The sequence below is a fragment of the Diceros bicornis genome, chromosome 7 (assembly GCF_020826845.1).
Source record: "Diceros bicornis minor isolate mBicDic1 chromosome 7, mDicBic1.mat.cur, whole genome shotgun sequence".
NCBI lineage: Eukaryota > Metazoa > Chordata > Mammalia > Perissodactyla > Rhinocerotidae > Diceros > Diceros bicornis.
This window is the reverse complement of record NC_080746.1, coordinates 15945549-15963231: the sequence shown is the minus strand read 5'-3', so window position 1 is coordinate 15963231 and position 17683 is coordinate 15945549. Positions and strand designations below refer to the sequence as shown.

At 37.9% G+C, this 17683-nt stretch overlaps 1 protein-coding gene across 1 annotated transcript in view; it reads left to right on the top strand.

Annotated features, from left to right (window-relative positions):
* The window catches only part of TECTA (tectorin alpha), a 67440-nt gene extending 66642 nt beyond the window's left edge, over window positions 1-798 (top strand). The window contains 2 exon segments of the mRNA XM_058544992.1: window positions 1-117; window positions 698-798. Of these exon segments, the coding sequence (XP_058400975.1) occupies window positions 1-117; window positions 698-798 (218 nt within the window).
* The last annotated feature ends 16885 nt before the right edge of the window (window positions 799-17683 follow it).

Here is a 17683-nt window from a genome sequence, read left to right as displayed (position 1 = left end):
GACTGGACTGGTGTGAGGACAACGGAGGGTGTGAGCAGATTTGCACGAGCCGGGTAGATGGGCCTCTGTGCAGCTGTGTGACGGGGACCCTGCAGGAGGACGGCAAGAGCTGCCGAGGTAAGTACGCCTCCCGTGCAGGGCAGGCAGCTGGGGGCACGGGAAGTTCTTTACTCTGAGAAGCAGAAGTTCATATGTGAAGCCCACTCAGTCAGCAACTGACCTGTGAGAATTCCAGAAATGAAGAAGGAAAGATGGGGAAACCACCCAAGGAATTCTAGCGCCATTTTGTTTTTTTAAAACTTTTGGGTCCCTACTCTTTTATCTAAAAGATGAAGGTGATTTAAAGGAAAAAAAAGTTATCCAGCCATTTAAGGACCAAATATTGGCCTTAAATCTGGCTGCCAAATCTAGTTGGGCTGTGGTTGGAACTGGGATGTTTGATTCAACAAACGAGATGTCCTGGAGTAGCCTTAACACATGGTTTCCCTGGTACCCTCTGAGGTTAGCAGGACTCTCCTAAAGTTGGGTTAATTCTGTTTCTTTGCTGCTTCAGTCAGGGCCATTTGGGTAAAGTGGGTTCTTGGCAATGAGGAAGGCAGCTTCCTTTATTCAGCTGAGTACTGCAAAGACGTCTGATCCCTATCAAACAGGTGTTTTTTTTTCCTGTAGAACTTACTATGTTCCTCTCTCTTCACAGTCTCTAATTCTTCCATTGAACTTCAAGTTTGGACGCTGCTTCTCATCATGACCCAGATTTCATTATGGCATTTTGTCTATAAATCAGGCACGACCTCATAATTAACTCAAGGTTGCCATATAAAGTACTGTAATTTACTTACTTCAACTCCCCGTAGAATAAAAGGTGTGTGCCCTTAAGTCAAAACCTCTTTGAAAGTGTCCAGCATCTCGAAGTGATGCCACCTGCCTCAAACTTTGGTCAGAGTTCCAGAAATGAGTGAAATTCCAAGCTCCTGTTTCAGAGTATGCAACGGGGCTTCTAAAAGCCAGTTGTGGAAAGCATATATCTTGCCTCATATTTCCTAACAGTTGTCACTAGAAACTTTGGTTCACATGAATAACCAGCAAAGGATAAAATTTTGGTTAGAAAAGTCTGACTGGAAATCTGACCAGAGACATCTGTCAAACCAGTGTTGTTTCTGGATCAGTTGTTGCAGAGAGAGGGCCTGTTGGGAAGATATTGAAAAGCAGTGACCGGAAGTTTTGACTCCCTCTAAGGAATCTCTCCGATGTTTGGAAGTGTCTGCTCTATGACACGCGTGTGTTGCTCCCTTCTGTTCATGATGAGCTCCTCCCCTACCCTTGTGTCCTTCAACTTTGCCGTGGCAGCTTGGCCACTGGCTATGTTGTTTGCAGACCTGGGGACCCCACCCCCCAAGCCATCCCCTCAGACCCAATCCCTTCTCTTTTACAAATCAACCAAATAATTTTTAATGTGTTTTATGCTTAAATAAACTTTGTGTTCAAGTATTCTCATTACTTGGTGGTTAGAATCGTTGTTATTGATGTTGAGCCTTGCACACTGAATAGCATGCCGTGATTTAAAGAAAGCAGCAGCAGCAGCAACCGTTGGAGCAGGTCGGCGCTACCGGCCAGAGCTTTAATGCGTTCTGTTATGTGACTGTTCGTGTGCACTTACAGAGCATTAGCAGGGTATTAAGGTGCTAATAGAAGAGAAGCAGGCAGCGTCCTCTTTTATGTGTAGTACATAAACACACATTTACTGTAATTAACTACAAAATGGAGGGCCTGCTAAATATGTCCCTGGAGTGCCTCTCTTTTTAAAGTTAAAAACAAAGTAAAACCCACTTCAAGTTTGTTTTGAACTTGTTTTGGATTTAAGCTGATGGCATTTTTGTATTTTTCTGGGAACTCTGTGAAAAGAAGTCCTTAGCATCCTTGACCGTGGCTGTGGATACAATTACTGTTGTGTTACGTGTAAAAGGCACCGTATCACACTGTCGCTGGGCTGGAGAAGTGGGCTCTGGACTGAGTCTGTGCTGAGCTGCTTTGTTCTCCCAGCCCCTTGGGAGGGTCAACAAATCCTAGCTTGTCTTGGCATCGCACATGCTCTGTGGCTAAGACGACAGTGGGTATCGATGGAGAAATATATGCATCTGCTTCACCTTGGACACCTTGAGATCTGTTGGGCAAATGCTGAGCGTTGAGATGGATTAAGGAATCAAACCATCTGTTCTAGGTGAGGCACAATACTTCTTCCTCACTGTGATAGAAATTGACGTTATGAGCACGTTCCTCTTTCACGTGAAAACCTCAACTCCAGACTATCCCCCGCTTCGGGATCAGAAGATTCAGAGCTGATGCCCCATTCTCATTGACACAGTTTAAGGTTTAGGTGTTCACAATCAGACATGTGTGGAACACAATAATGTCTCATTTATTTTTTCACCTGATTACTTTAGATGAGTTTTAACTAAAAACATACAAGGAGAAACTGTTTTGATATTTAATAACTTCTCTTTATTGATTTTCATATCAAAGTCATTAGCAATTTCTAAATTAAAGACTGTAGTTGTTTTTTTAGCTTTTTAATTCAATCCTTTCTTACCGCACTTTTATTCTTATCCTTTGATTTTCTCACCTGGTTGACATCCTTGACTTATCTACCATCAGGATAAGCTAGGTTGTGGTGCCATAACAGAAAACCCCAGAATCTCAGTGGCTTAAACAACCCAGGTTTCTTTCTTGTTCATGCTGGGGGCTCTGATCCTCACTCTTACCCTGGGGTGGAGGTTGATGGAGACTTCATTATGCCTTTTTTTCTCAACAGAATTTATTCAACAATTTATCCTTTCCCCATAAAACTGTGGTACCCCCTTTGTTATATATCAAGTTCCAATCTCTGTGGTTCTGTCTGTGAGCTCTTGACTTTCTTCCATTGGTTAATTTTTCTGTTCCCATATCAGAACCACATTTTTTTATTGAGGTATAATTGACATATAACATTATATTAATTTTAGGTGTACAACATAATGATTCAATATACGTCTATATTGGGAAATGGCCATCACAATAATTTAGTTAACATCCCTCGCCACACAGTTAATTTTTTTTCCTCGTGATGAGAACTTTTAAGATCTACTCTCTTAGCAACTTTCAAATATACATACAGTGTTATTAACTATAGTCATGATGCTCTACATTAAATCCTCAGGACTTACTTATTTTATAACTAGAAGTTTGTACCATTTGACCTCCATCACCCTTTTTGCCCATCCTCCACCCCTCCTCTCTGGCAACCACCAGTTTCTTCTTTGTATCTATAAGTTTGTTTCTGTTCTTTTCTTTGTTCGTTTGTTTTGCTTTTTAGATTCCACATATAAGTGAAATCATTTGGTATTTGTCTTTCTCTGTCTGACTTATTTTACTTAGCATAATGCCCTCAATGTCCATCCATGTTGTCGCAAATGGCAGGGTTTCCTTCTTTTTTATGACTGAATAATATTCCATTGTTTATATATATCACATTTTCTTTATTCATTCATCCATAGATGGACACTTAGGTGATTTCCATGTCTTGGCTATTGTAAATAGTGCTGCAGTGAACATGGGGGTACAGATATCTTTTTGAGTTGGTATTTTTATTTCCTTCAGATAAATACCCAGAAGTAGAATTGCTGGATCATATGATAGTTCTATTTTTAATTTTCTGAGGAACTTCCATACTCTTTTCTATAGTGGCTGCACCAATTTACATTCTCACCAACAGTGCATGAGGGTTCTCTTTTCTCCACTCCCTCGCCAACTCTTGTTGTTTCTTGAGACTTCATTATCGTTTGATGCTGCCAGCTTAACATGATGCTTTGGGGTTCACCTCAGCAAGGGGAGAGAGTGTGGAGAATCATAACCCAGAAGGGATCATATCACTTCTGTTCCCATTTCATTGGCCAAAGCAAATTATATGGTTATAACTAACTTTCAGAGGGCAGGGATGTGCAAATTTCCATGAGCCTGGAAGACAGAAGAACTGGAAATCCGTGGGGACTGCTGCCACACTGTCTCTGAGTCGATCACGTCTATCTGTATTAAAGAAAAATACGTCTACAGAACTAAAAATAAACAAACCCCTTAGCTGACTGTCTGGAAGGCAAAAGAGCTGGAAGACCATCCTGACCCTTCTACTAATTCTCTGCTTGAAACAAATTATTCGATATCACAATACCTTAACTTTCTTCTCTATAAAATGAGCACATTAAGCTTCTTTAAGAAGAAGAATCTTTCAAATATTCTTTAAGAATAGGAATCTTTCAAATATTCTCATGTTAGAAAATAACACTATACAAACGTAAACCATATGATAGTATATATTTAGATAACTCCAGAACATTGCTTTTTCCTGCCACTCAAAAAGATTTGCCTCAAGGAAGGAGGAAAAAAAAAAAAAGCAGATGTTTAGCAAAAGTTAAAAAGGAAGTTAACTGGGAATCTTATTAACTTAGTATTTGTCTGATATCAAAAGATACAACATCTTGAGGTCTGGCATTTCTGACAATTGGGAATTCCCTAATTAGTTTCTTAGCCAGTAGTAGGTATGTGCTCTACTCAAAACCCTAATGGCAAAAGTTGAGAGCACTAATTGTTTCACATTGTCTAATATTCTAGCTATTTTTAGAACAATTCGACAGTTAGTGAGAGCTTGAAATCTAATGAAATTTCTTTCAACCAAAGGAATTAAGTAATTGTTAAATGATGACAACCACGCTTGTTTAGGGTAATAAAGAATTACTTCTTTACTAATTCTGAATTAATTAAGCATCTACCCCATTCTGAACCTTCCAGCCTCTCTTCTAGAACTCAGGGGATTTCCACACCCTGTACTTCATTGCCATTTGTCCCTGGTTAGGAGAACACGATGGCATTTTTCAGTGCCCTAAAGCACTGGCATCTGCAGCACAACCCAGTGAAAAAGAAAATCAAACAGCACCCTCTAGTGGCCTCTTTTTACTTCTGCATGAAACCCAAATGCATATTGAACCACACCAATCAAAAATATGATTTCTCCCCCTCCTTGAAACCTCAGGCGCAGAACGTTACCAGAATATAGCTTTAGAGAACACATCAAATGCCAAGGACGTGTTCTGGAGAACAGTGTGAGATTTATTTTTATGCACACAGTAAGCCTCATTCCAGGAAAATACCAGCTCTTGGCATCCCATGCAGATTTTGCCCTTAATATCTATTTCTCTAACGTGTTTACAAAAATAGCTGTCGAGAAAAATTAAGTATCTCTTTAAAATGTTGAGAAATAAACAATCTGATCAAGAAAAACCCATAAAATAGTTAGCAGTCTTTCTCTTCCCCCAGCAGAATGTGAAACACTTTCACAGGCTTCTAAAGCACAGTAGCAATAACTCTGGCCTGACTGGTGGAAGGCTCTGTTTGTGATGATTTAATCATGTTTGCTGAAATATGACAGTCATATAAGACAACATCTCCATGGCAGAGGGACAGAGCTCTGTGTCTATAGATAGAAATAAAACACAAAAGACTCATCGTTCCGTGAAGATCTCCGCAATAAAATTCTATTTGCTACGGAAACAAATGGACGAAGAATGTTCACTGTGCATTCGTTCTGTGTTTCTGTTTGTATGCAGCCTCTGGGTTTGCTACTGTTTTATTTGTTAGAGTAAAATGTTGATTGTGAAACAGTTTTGAACCTAAGATATTCTCTCGTTAGATCAAGTAACAATACCTTAGACTCACTAGCATCTTTCATAACGAATGCTTTCCTGCCTGTATTTAATATTGTTCAATCCTAAATCACACTGCACTTTGACAGAGAAATTAGAGGGAAAGTGTTAGGTTGAAGTTATATTGTATATGGCATGAAGTACTAACTAAAGAAAAACACAAACCCACTCATATATGTGTGCTCGGATGTGCAGATTTATTTAATAACTTTCAACTTCTAATGAGGCATATTAGAACGATAGCAGCCTTTAAGTCTTTTAAGCTTTTTAAGAACAAGGAAACTTAACACAGAATTCTTGATATTTTCCCCCCTAACTCTTAAATTTCTTTGTGGTATAGTATAAAGTACAAAAAATTTACTGACGTTACCCTATTTTAGTTGGGCAAAAATATATTATTTTACTGGAAGGGATAACATATTTAATTACTTCAGGTCTTGAAAATCTTTGCAGTGGATCCATCTGTAATTCGTAGAATTTTTTTGATTTAGAGACTATATTCACATAGAAATATGCTAGTAAGTTAATTATATGTTAACCAAAGGCAGAGAATGCATGATTCTTGGTATTTTCTTCTTACCTGCCACAAACATTCTTAATGCAACCGGCCATCCTGGTCCTTAAATGTAGTTTACATATCTACATGGATCATTCAGATCAAGGAGTTACAAGTGTGTATTCAATCATGCTTTTCCACGAGTCTCTGTGTTGATGACTGCAAAATGCAGTAAAGGAATGTCTGCATCAATGCAAAGGTGGGAGTCTGCCCTTCTGAAGAGCCTGATCAGAAAGTAATTTGGCAAACTAATTCGACAAGGGGAAAATGATTGAACATCTAATGTGAAAGTGTCTAGGTGTCCTATCAGAATATTCAAGGCATAAAATGAGAAAAAGAGCTGTGGATAGCACAGAACACATTTTTTTGCCCTAAGAAAGCCCCAGATTCTACACACCTACTTTGAACCTCCAAGAGAGAAGAGGAGTAGTATTCTGAATATTAATTCAAGATTAGCAGAGTCTAGAGATGCTTGGCCACTCTAGATTTTATTCACGTCTCCCATGAGATAGTATTTTTTTAATTGTTGTTTTAATCTGGTTCTTTTCATAAACAATTACTTTCGTTAGTTAACTTTAAGTGGCATCCAAGAACTAAGTCAACAGAGGAAGAGAAATCTTACCATCTTATCTTAAACATCCTCCTGGATCACGGTGAACAATTTACCCAATGATTGCAATCAGTTTAAATATACGCTATTCAGGCAAATTGCCCTAAAAGCCTGGGCTGCCTAAATCATAAGGAAACATATCTCCAGCACACAACTCTAAGTAGTTTTTATTTTAAGAAAAATATTTTCCGACAGTCACAACACGTGAGGACTTGTTGTATTTCCAGGCACTATACTCTAGAAACACAAATTCATCAAAAGGCAGCTTTCCTAGGAGACTCCCAAAGAGACACCTGTGACTCCTAGAAACCAGGAGACCTCAGAGCTACAGCATCAGGAACCATTTCTATTTCCTCTGCCTTAGACTTTTCCATACTTTGTTGGCAGGTTGAAACTACAGAACTTAAAATTGGATGGTGATTTGAAAATTTTCATAATAAAATGTTGTAAAATGTATGGGTGTATTTCTAAGTCTTGTACCAAAAAGTGTTGAATGTTATAGAAACAACAACAAAATTCCTCATCTCTTAGTCTAATCGTAGAAGTGAGTTCTTTAAAAGCCATCCCCAAAACATGAACCCGAGTCGCTGATCATTGGCACAATCTGCTCCTGTGGCTGCTTTATTTGTGTGAACAACTGAAGATGCAAGCATGTTCACCAATTCCTACATTATTTATTCCACTTCTATTCTGGGTTTTTCCCTCTCATCAGAAGAACGATTGGAAAAATGAGAGCGGCATACCTTTTAGTTTTGCGAAGAGGGGACGAGAGCGTTTCATTCCCACACGTAACACGGTGCGGCTGAGGGTCGTAGAGAGAATACAGACAGATGGGGGCGGCCCCTCTTCCATGGGACTTTGAGGGAGCCATGTTGACCGGGTGCCGTCGAAGGTATCTTCCCCTTTCAAAAATGTTGAAAAAGGAAAGTTCACTTTTACTAAAACTCCTAAGCAGATTTTATTTAAAAGCAGGAGAAAATCATCTTAATTCTCTTTCTGAGATATTTGGAAATACTATAAGAAGGACAAAGACTCCCCTAGATTTAATTCAGTGAGTAAAAATCTAATAGAATCCAGAACCAAGAAATGTAAAGACAGGATTACCCTGAGGAAGAAAGTCTGAATTTAATAAAATATTCCTTGTAGACGCTAAACTAATGTAAAGGAAAGAACAAAGTGTCTTGATACAATTACTTTTGGGATAAATGAATGATTTCATAAATAGAAAAGCTAAACTGATTCCCTTGAACAATAAGGAAATAAACATTAAAGCCAATCCATAAGATACATAAGAAACACCATTAATCTTCCCCTAGGGTTTTGTAAAAGTGTTTCCTTGGCCATTCCTGTTTGCCTCACTCCCAATTCTCAAGGACAGCTAAGCTTCCATTTATTTCTACAGTTGTGTGTGTGCATGCTCGCATGCGCACACTTGCACGTGCACGCATATGTGTCTGTGTAGAAACGTAAGGCCTCAGGGTGTGTTGTAAGGAAAGAATCTTATTATGATGAATCTTAAAATTTGTAGTATTTAGCTCTAATCTTTTCTTCTCCAAAACGTGTAAATATTTAGCAAAAGGTCTATTTAATTTCTCCTGAATTAGATGGCATGGAATCTATTGTTCAAAGTCCATCCAACTCCGTTTTTTACATTTTCAGATTCTCAACAAATTCTGTGGCTTCCTCTGCCAGCTTGTCTAGGTTTGTCACAATAACATCCAAAACCTGAGAGAAATTCTGAGGATTTTCTTATAAAGAAATATGGGCCTCTCAAACTGATCTCAAAGAAAAATGGGACCCAAGACCTTCACTAAACCGTAAGAAATAGAGCACTTGGCAAATCTTGAATAGCAAAGTCCTCTGAGGCCAAAAAAAAAAGAAAAAAAGAAGAAAAAATCTCATCCCTAAATATCAGTGTGTGTTTTACTTGGTTGTTGTTGTTCTAAGCAGAATCAATGAACTGAATCAAACTTCTCTTTAAAAGTAATTCAGAAAAGAATATGTGTGTTGCTCTATTCTTCTTATATATTCCTCAAAGCTGTACCTTAGTGGGAAATGTAAACTCATGAGCCAAACACAAATCCCAAGAATGGCACTGACTTCAAACTGGGCCTATAGCCGTCCTTTGCAATAAAGTGTAAACTCAATGTAAATTTAGAACCTGGCTCATCCAGATTGAGAGCGTGCCTGTGGATTTCTAAGTCCCCCTGCAGAGGCAACTCTCCTGCCTATTTCTTCCCTGTGTCATTACTCTTTGATGACTTGGCTTGTCAATACAGCTCATCTGAACCATGTCAGAATTTAGAAGTAGTTAAAAAAGGAACCCTAGTTGGTTAACCCTAAAGATTAGAGTTTTTCAATCAACTGAAGAATTAAGACTTTTGTTTTTTAAAGAACTATAGTTATCATCCACTTGGTGAGGGCTTTTCATCTATTATTTTCTTTAGTCCTCCTAAATGATCCTATGAAATAGTTATTTCCCCATTTTATAGATGAAGAAACAGTGGTCTAAAGAGGTTAAGTAATTTGCCCAAAGTCATTTTATGGAATATTTGATAGAGTTGAAAGAATCATTACAAGGGATCTTGTCTGGGCATCTTAGTAAACATAATGCCAAATATGGTATACTTTATGTTATTCAGCATCACTGTTTATTTGGAGGATAGAGGTCAATCAAGTACTCTATTGTCATTGGAGGGTTAGCATATGATTATCAAATTTTTTAAAAATTTTATACTAAAACTAATTTTACACTAAAATTCCACTGAACATGAAGTAATTTTACTCATAGCATAACAGTTTAGAACACAGATTCTGGAGTCAGATAGATTCTGGGTTTGAATCCTGGTTCCACCACTTACTACCCAGATGCACTTCATTCGTTCGTCAAATATTTATTGATTGCTTACCTTGTACCAGGTATTAGGTCTACAGAGGCAAATGAAAACAGACATAGTCCTCCCCTCACAGAGTTTATGGTTTCGTTGGGCAGACCAATAATAAACATGTAAACAAACCAATAAAGATGTAATTTCCAAGGGAGAAAAGTCCTGTGAAGAAAACAAGTAGGGTGTTATGGAAAAAATGGGAGTGGAGCGCTCCTTTAGATACAGCAGCCAAGCAGGCCCTCTGAGATGGTATCATTTCAGCTGAGATTTGAGGGAAAAGAAGGAACCAAGCAAGGATGAAGAGGGGGCATCAGGGGAGGCATTTCAGACGGAGGCCAGATCAAGGGCAAGACCTAAGGCTTAAGAGTGGCAGGTTTGCAGGGATGAGAAGGCTCCAGTGTGGGTGGAATGTTCTAGGCTGGCATGAGCTAGGGCTGGAGAGGTAGGCACGGGCTTTGTTAGCCTTGAGAAGGCATTTCAATTTTATTTCAAGAGCAATAATAAGCTACTAGAGGATTTTAAGCAGGAGAGTGGTATCACCTAATTTACTTTTTAAAAAGCACTTTTATTTTTTAGAGCAGTTTTAGGTTCACAGCAAAATTGAGCAGGTTACACAGATTTCCCATATACCCCCTGCCCACACTCGCACAGCCTCGCCCACTATCAACATCCCACACCAGAGTGGTACATTTGTTACAGTCAATGAACCCACACTGACACATCATCATTTGGAGGCCATAGTCTACGTTAGGGTTCACTCTTGGTGCTGCATGTTCTATGGGTTTTCACGAACATATGGTGACATGTACCCATCATTACAGTATCATACAGAATAGTTCCATTGCCCTAAAAATCCTCTGTGCTCTGCCTATTTATCCCTCCCAATTTACATTTTAAAAATAATTCCAAATACTACATGGAGAATGGATTTGGAAAGAGGAAAGGGAGGAAGCAGGAAGAAGTGACTGTTGTATTAGCCGGAGTGTTGGCAAAGCCCAGGGGCAGAGGATGTGGAAAGAAATGGATGGCTTTGAGCTAGGTTTTGGAGGAAGAAGCCATGGGACTAAATCATACATTGGATTTGAAGACAGGGGAAAGATAGGAATCAAAAATATTTCTGATTTGTACAACTGGATAGATGATGATGTCATTTACTGAGACGGAAAAACTTCGAAATAGTTTGAGAGAGAGAATTGAGTGTTCAGTTCTGTACATGTTGAGCATGAGATATCTGTAAGACATCCAAATAGAGGTGTCAAGTAGGCAATAAGATCTATGACAGGAGCTCGTCCGACTAGTCTGGGATGGTGACAAACCATACATAGGAATCATATACATTCAGAAGACATTTTAAGCTTAAGACAGAATTGAGAGGGAGAGAATAGAAGGGACCTCAATCTCAAGGGGCCTAAGAATCTACAGGATCAAAATTTAGGAGTTAGGAAGAGACGGAGAAATTACCAAAGGAAACCGAGGGATAGCCAGAAAAAGCCAGGGAAAACTAAGAGGAAGTGTAGCCGATACCAAGGAAAGTGAGTATTTAGAGTGGCCAACCATGCTGAGGACAAGAAGATCTTAGGCAAGTTACTTAATCTTTCTGAGAACCTATAAAATCTATAAAATAGGGATAATACTAACTATCCCCTATGGTTGTTCAGAGTATTTAGTGAAATGACAAATCTAAGCCGCTTAATATGGGGCTCTGTGTATGATAAGTGTACAGTATTTTCCAGTCTTCATTATCTCAGTGTCATCAATTATCATTGTATCGTAGATGTGCAGAAGAGAAGCTGGTGGAGAACTGCGTTTGTAAAAATGCCAATTCAACTGGCTTTTACTATTTCTCTTTCCTTACTGACATTATAAATCATTAAAAAAGTATAAGAATAAATTTCTCCTTGTAGTAAAACACGACTTTTCAGTGTCAGTGAGAGAGTATGCCATTAATTACTGCAAAACCTGTTTTACTTGTCCACCATTCCCTAATACCATTGGGCTGTCCTGTAAAGTGTATGAGTATTTTTTCTCTTGCAATTAATTTTAACTGCAACTTGAGGAAGGATCAAATCATCAAAGTTATCAACATCTTAAAAATACGAGCCCACTTACTGTAAAAGCATTCATATAGATATCTCTTATGGGAATATTCTCCAAAGAGCTTGCTGGTATTTCTGAATGCTGAAGTGCTGTTTAAAAAGGAAAATTATCAAGCATGCAGGCTTTCCAAAAAGGCATGAGAAATTAAAAGCTACTAAAAACAGTGAAGCGTTAATGAAAAGAAAACGATCAGCTTTCATTTATTAAAAATTATGTAAACACACTCATTTCAGACCCATTATTGCACTTGGATATTTTTGCTAAATGTTATCAGCAGGTAGAAATATGAGATGAAAATTTGCTCTTAACTAGCATTTTAAAATAGAAACTTCTTTTCAAAATAGTGATTCTCACTAAGTTCTCTTAAGACTAGTTGGAGTGATAATTACTTTAGCCTATGAAAATTTAAAGATTAAAATAAATTTTCTAAGTTCTCAAAAAGAATCAAGGATAAATCAAAGAAGGACTGCTCCCTCTATCATTCCCCAAATTGAACATTTGGAAATTATCCCCAATTAATTAAAAAGATTCATCTCAGACCTTTTATGATGCAATGGAGACTGCTTTATAAGCAAAAATAACAGATAATTCTCTATAAAAGGGCCTATTAATTTGTTACTATTTATCCAATGACTATAGAATTAGTGGATAAATATCCATGAAAGAGAAAGAGAAATATCCATGAAAGACTGTAGTATGAATTGGATAATTGAACCCTAATTCTAATTATTGCACTAGAGCACGTGTGAGCTTGAGCTATCCAAGACCCTTCAGTCTCTTCCATCTGCTCGTTTTTTCCTCCTCTCATCCGTGTTCCTACTCACTCACATTCTCTTCCTTCCCCTCCTCTCACTATGTTCCACCAACTCTTTAAGGCAGCAACAGGAATACAGAGATAACAAAAAAATAGCATTATCTAGAAATCGGTGAGGAAAAAAGGTAAGAAATACAATAGTATGAAAAATTGGATGCTTTTTTGCATGTCATGAAATTCTACATAGGTGCTAAGGAACTGCCACTAATTTGGTTCTAAGCTCCTGAGCAAACAATGCAAAAGTCACTCAACTGACTGTCTATAGTATAAAAACAAACTGCTTAAGATAACTGGTTAGTGAGGTAGGAAAAACAAGCACAAATATTTAGTAAGTCCAACCAATGATTCACTTCTTCTGTTGGGACTTACATATGGGATAGGTAACTTTTGTCAGCTATGACAGCCATTTAACCAAGTATCAAAATAAATTGAACTAAGAACCAGACCATCAAATTGCTGTATAATAAAGAATAGCATAATTATTCCCTATTCTAAGAACAGAAAGAACTCGCTCCTAAGTGCCCTCGTAAGGAAAATTAATACATAATACAGCATTATAACAATAAGAAGCCACCATTTATTGAGTATGCAGTCTGTTCTAAGCTCTGTGATCTGCCCTCTACATACATTGTATCACCAATTACATCTTCATTCTAGTTGCTGGATGAATTTAAAAGGGCCATTTCTTCCTTACAGAACCCCTCAATGCAAGTCAATGGCATCATGCCAAAGTTCAATTCAGTAAAAGCAGTTCTGCACAGTCTGGGGACACAGCTCTCTAAAGATGTGGCTTAATTGTTGTCTAAACTTAGAGCAAAATTGTGGCAAGTGAGCTACTTGTATCAGAAGAGCCTGGAGTGAGTACTAAAAATGCATATTCCAGAACCCTCTCCATACTCACTGAATCAGAATCCTGGGGGTTACGTCCAGGAGACAGCAATTTTTTTGTTTGTTTTTGGTGAGGAAGATTGACCTGAGCTAGCATCTATGTCAATCTTTGTCTATTCTGTACGCTGGTCGTGCCACAGCATGGCTTGATGAGTGGTGTAGGTCCGCGCCTGGGATCCGAACTTGAGAACTTGGGCGCCAAAGCGGGACACGTGCGCCAAACTTAACCACTATGCCACCGGGCAGCCCCAGGAGACAGCATTTTGAACGTGCACTCAGGTGACTCTTAAGCACCCTTAGTTACAGAAGTGCTGCCTGACAGTTTCTCCAAATGTTTTGATTGCCTACCCAGTAAGAAATTTGGGGGGCATAGTTCCTCAATGTAGTATGTACAAATTAGATATCAGTGCTAGTTTACTAATATTATATATATTATAAAGCATACATAAATTTTAAAAGGATGAGGTTTTAAATAATTATTATGTAATAATAGCTTAGTAAGAGCAAAGTGATAGAACAAGCTTCATTATTTTTTGAAAATTTAGATACTCATCCAGGAATTCTATAATCATTAGGCAAATACCAGCAAATTAATAAGATTTTCTAGTGTTAATGTGATTTTCGCTTATGAATATGATTTCTAATTCACTAAAAAGCTTCGAGATGCATGTTTGTAAATAATCAAAGAAAATGTCCAAATATTCACTTGGCAGAATTGTAAATGTTTAATTAAAATTTTTGTTGTGCAATGTATCATATAAATAACAGAGTGTATGAAGATAAACAAAGAATTATAATAAACTGAACACTCATGTACCAACCACATAGGTCACAAAACAGAATATTACTAGTATCTTGAAACCTCCTTGTACGGCCCTCCCCCACCAAATCTATGCACGTAACCATCCTCAAGGTAACTATTATCTTATTAATCTTTCATCTGTCTTTCCTTGTAATTTTACCACCTATATATGTATCCCCAAACAACATGTTACATCCTTTTTCCTTTGTTCAAACTTTGTATATAATATGGACAATATTGTATGTATTTACTGACTTGCTGTTTTCGCTCAACACCATCATTTTGAGATTCATCCTTATTAATGTATGTAGCCTGTAGTTCATTCATTTTTACTTCTGTATACTACTCCATTAGAGGAATAATCCACAATTTATTTACCATTCTATTATAGAAGAACATCTGAATTGCATCAAGGATTTTTTCTTTTTATTACAAACAGAGCTACCATGAACATTTTTGTTTCTCAAGGTATATATCCAGGAGTGGATTTGCTGGGTCCTGGGTGATGGTGAAGTTTACAAAGTAATGCCAACAGTTTTCCAAAGAGTTTGTATCCATTTGTTCTCTTAGCAACAATGCGTGAGGGTTGCCATTGCTCTGCCTCCTTGCCCACATTGGTTTTGTAAAGCTCTTTTATTTTTGCCAATCTGTTGAGTGTGAAACAGTATCTCATGTTTTTAATTTAAATTTTCTTGATTACTATTAAGGTTAAGTATCTTTACATGGATTTGTGAGTCATTTTTGTTCCTTCTTCTGTGCCATCTGTTTATGTCTTTTGCTCTTTTTACTAATAAATTAAATTGTCATTCTTATTGATTCATAGAATTCTTTTATATTCTGGGCTTGAATCAACATATGTATGATTACGTATGTTGAAAATATCTTCTCCTGATTCATGACCTGTTTTTACTCTCTCTATTTTCTTGTAAGGGATACACATTCTTTTTTTTTTTTTTTTGTGAGGAGATCAGCCCTGTGCTAACATCTGCCAATCCTCCTCTTTTTTTTTTTTTGCCGAGGAAGACGGCCCTGGGCTAACATCCTTGCCCATCCTCCTCCACTTTACATGGGACGCCGCCACAGCATGGCTTGCCACAGCAGTGCGTCGGTGCGCGCCCGGGATCCGAACCAGCGAACCCCGGGCCGCCGCAGCGGAGCGCGCGCACCCAACCGCTTGCGCCACCGGGCCGGCCCCGGGATACACATTCTTAGTTTTAATATAGTTGATTTATCAATCAATGGTTAGTGGTGTTTGTGTATTTTAAGAAATCCTTTCTTACCTCAAGTTTATAAAGCTCTTCTAAAAATTTCAAAATTTCAAGTTTTATTTTGTTTTGTTTATTTATTTTTCCCCCAAAGCCCCAGTAGATAGTTGTAGGTCATAGTTGCACATCCTTCTAGTTGCTGTATGTGGGACGTGGCCTCAGCATGGCCGGAGAAGCGGTGCCTGAGTGCGTGCCCGGGATCGGAAGCCGGGCTGCCAGTAGCAGAGCGCGCTCACTTAACCGCTAAGCCACGGGGCCAGCCCAAAATTTCAAGTTTTAGATTTAAGTCTTTGATTTACAAGGATTGATTTTTGTGAAAGATCGGGATGGAGTTGACTTTTTCTTTCCATCTGGTAACAAATAGCCCAGCCACCATTTATAGAATTACCCTTTCTCCATCGTTTGCAATGCCTGCTTTGTATGTGTGGATTATTTCTGAATTCTCTATCTTATCCATTGGCCTATTTCTTTATTCCTGCCCTAAAACCATACTGTCTTAATTACTACAGCTTCATAATAAATCTGGATACCTAGAAAGACACATTCTTCTATTTTTTTCTCTCTATCAAGAGTGCCTTGGCTATTCTTAGGCGTTTGCTCTTCCGTATAAATCTCAGCATATGTAATTTGCTCTTTCATATAAATTCATATAAATAAAATTTATAAATGTCTCAAAACAAAACAACACAAAAAACCTATTGGGTTTTGATTAGGATCCCACTGACTTCAAAGATCCATTCGAAAACCTACATCTTTATACCATTGAGATTTCCTACTCATAAACATAGTATTCTCTACTTATTTAGATTTTTAATATCTTTTCAAATATTTGCATTTTTATCTTGCTAAGGTTTCATACATTTTAAAAAGATTCCTAGATATTTTTTCATTGTTGTTAATGGAAATGGTATTTATTTCTGAATACTTTTTCTAACCGCCGCTTATGTGTTGAAGTACAATTGCTTTTTTCTTTTTCGTGAGGAAGATCAGCCCTGAGCTAACTAACATGTGTTGCCAATCCTCCTCTTTTTGCTGAGGAAGATCAGTCCTGGGCTAACATCTATGCCCATCTTCCTCTACTTTACATGTGGAACGCTGCCATGGCATGGTTTGATAAGCTGTGCATAGGTCCACGCCAGGAATGCGAACCTGCGAACCCTGGGTGGCCAAAGCGGATCATGCGAACTTAACCACTACACCACCAGGCCAGCCCACAATTGCCTCTTATACATTGAGTTTCTCTCTAGTAACCTTGAAAAGCTCTCTAAGTAGTTCTAAGAATTTATCTCTAGAGTCTTTGGGTTTTCTATACATACAATCATATAATCTGAAAATGATAACAATTCTGTTTTTTCTGTTCCAATTCTTATACCTTTACTTTTCTTGTCTTACTGTGTGAGGGAGATTATCAGAGACACTCTGATGGGAGTGCTGGCAGGGGCTTTTGTCTCGTTCCTGATAACAATTGAAAACTCTCAATGTGTCTACATTAAGTATGATCTTTGCTTTCAAACTTTTTGTGAACGCCTTTTATCAGTTTATGGAAGTTCCCTTATATTTTTACTTTGTTAATAGTTTTTATTATGACTGGATGCTGAATTTTCTCAATGCTTTTCCAGCATCTACAGAGTTGATCATATGAATCTTCTCCTTTGACCTACTAAGGTGGTGAATTGCTTAATTGATTTTCTAATATTATGCTAACCTTGCATTCTTGGGATAAATACGACTTGCTTGTGAAATATTAACCTTTTTGAACATTGTTGAATTGCTAATAACTAGTTTATATTGGCCTATAGATTTTCTTTCTTATGCCATGCTTACTGGAATTTCACACCAAAATTATGCTGTCTTCATAAAATGAGTTGCAGAATATTTCCTGTTTTAAAAAATTATCTGCAATTGTTTTTGGAAAACTGGAATTACTTTTTCTTTTGATATTTTGTAGAACCCATGTAGCCCTACAGTTTTCTTTGTGGAACAATTTTTTTTTCTTGGTGTGGAAGATTGGCCCTGAGCTGACATCTGTTGCCA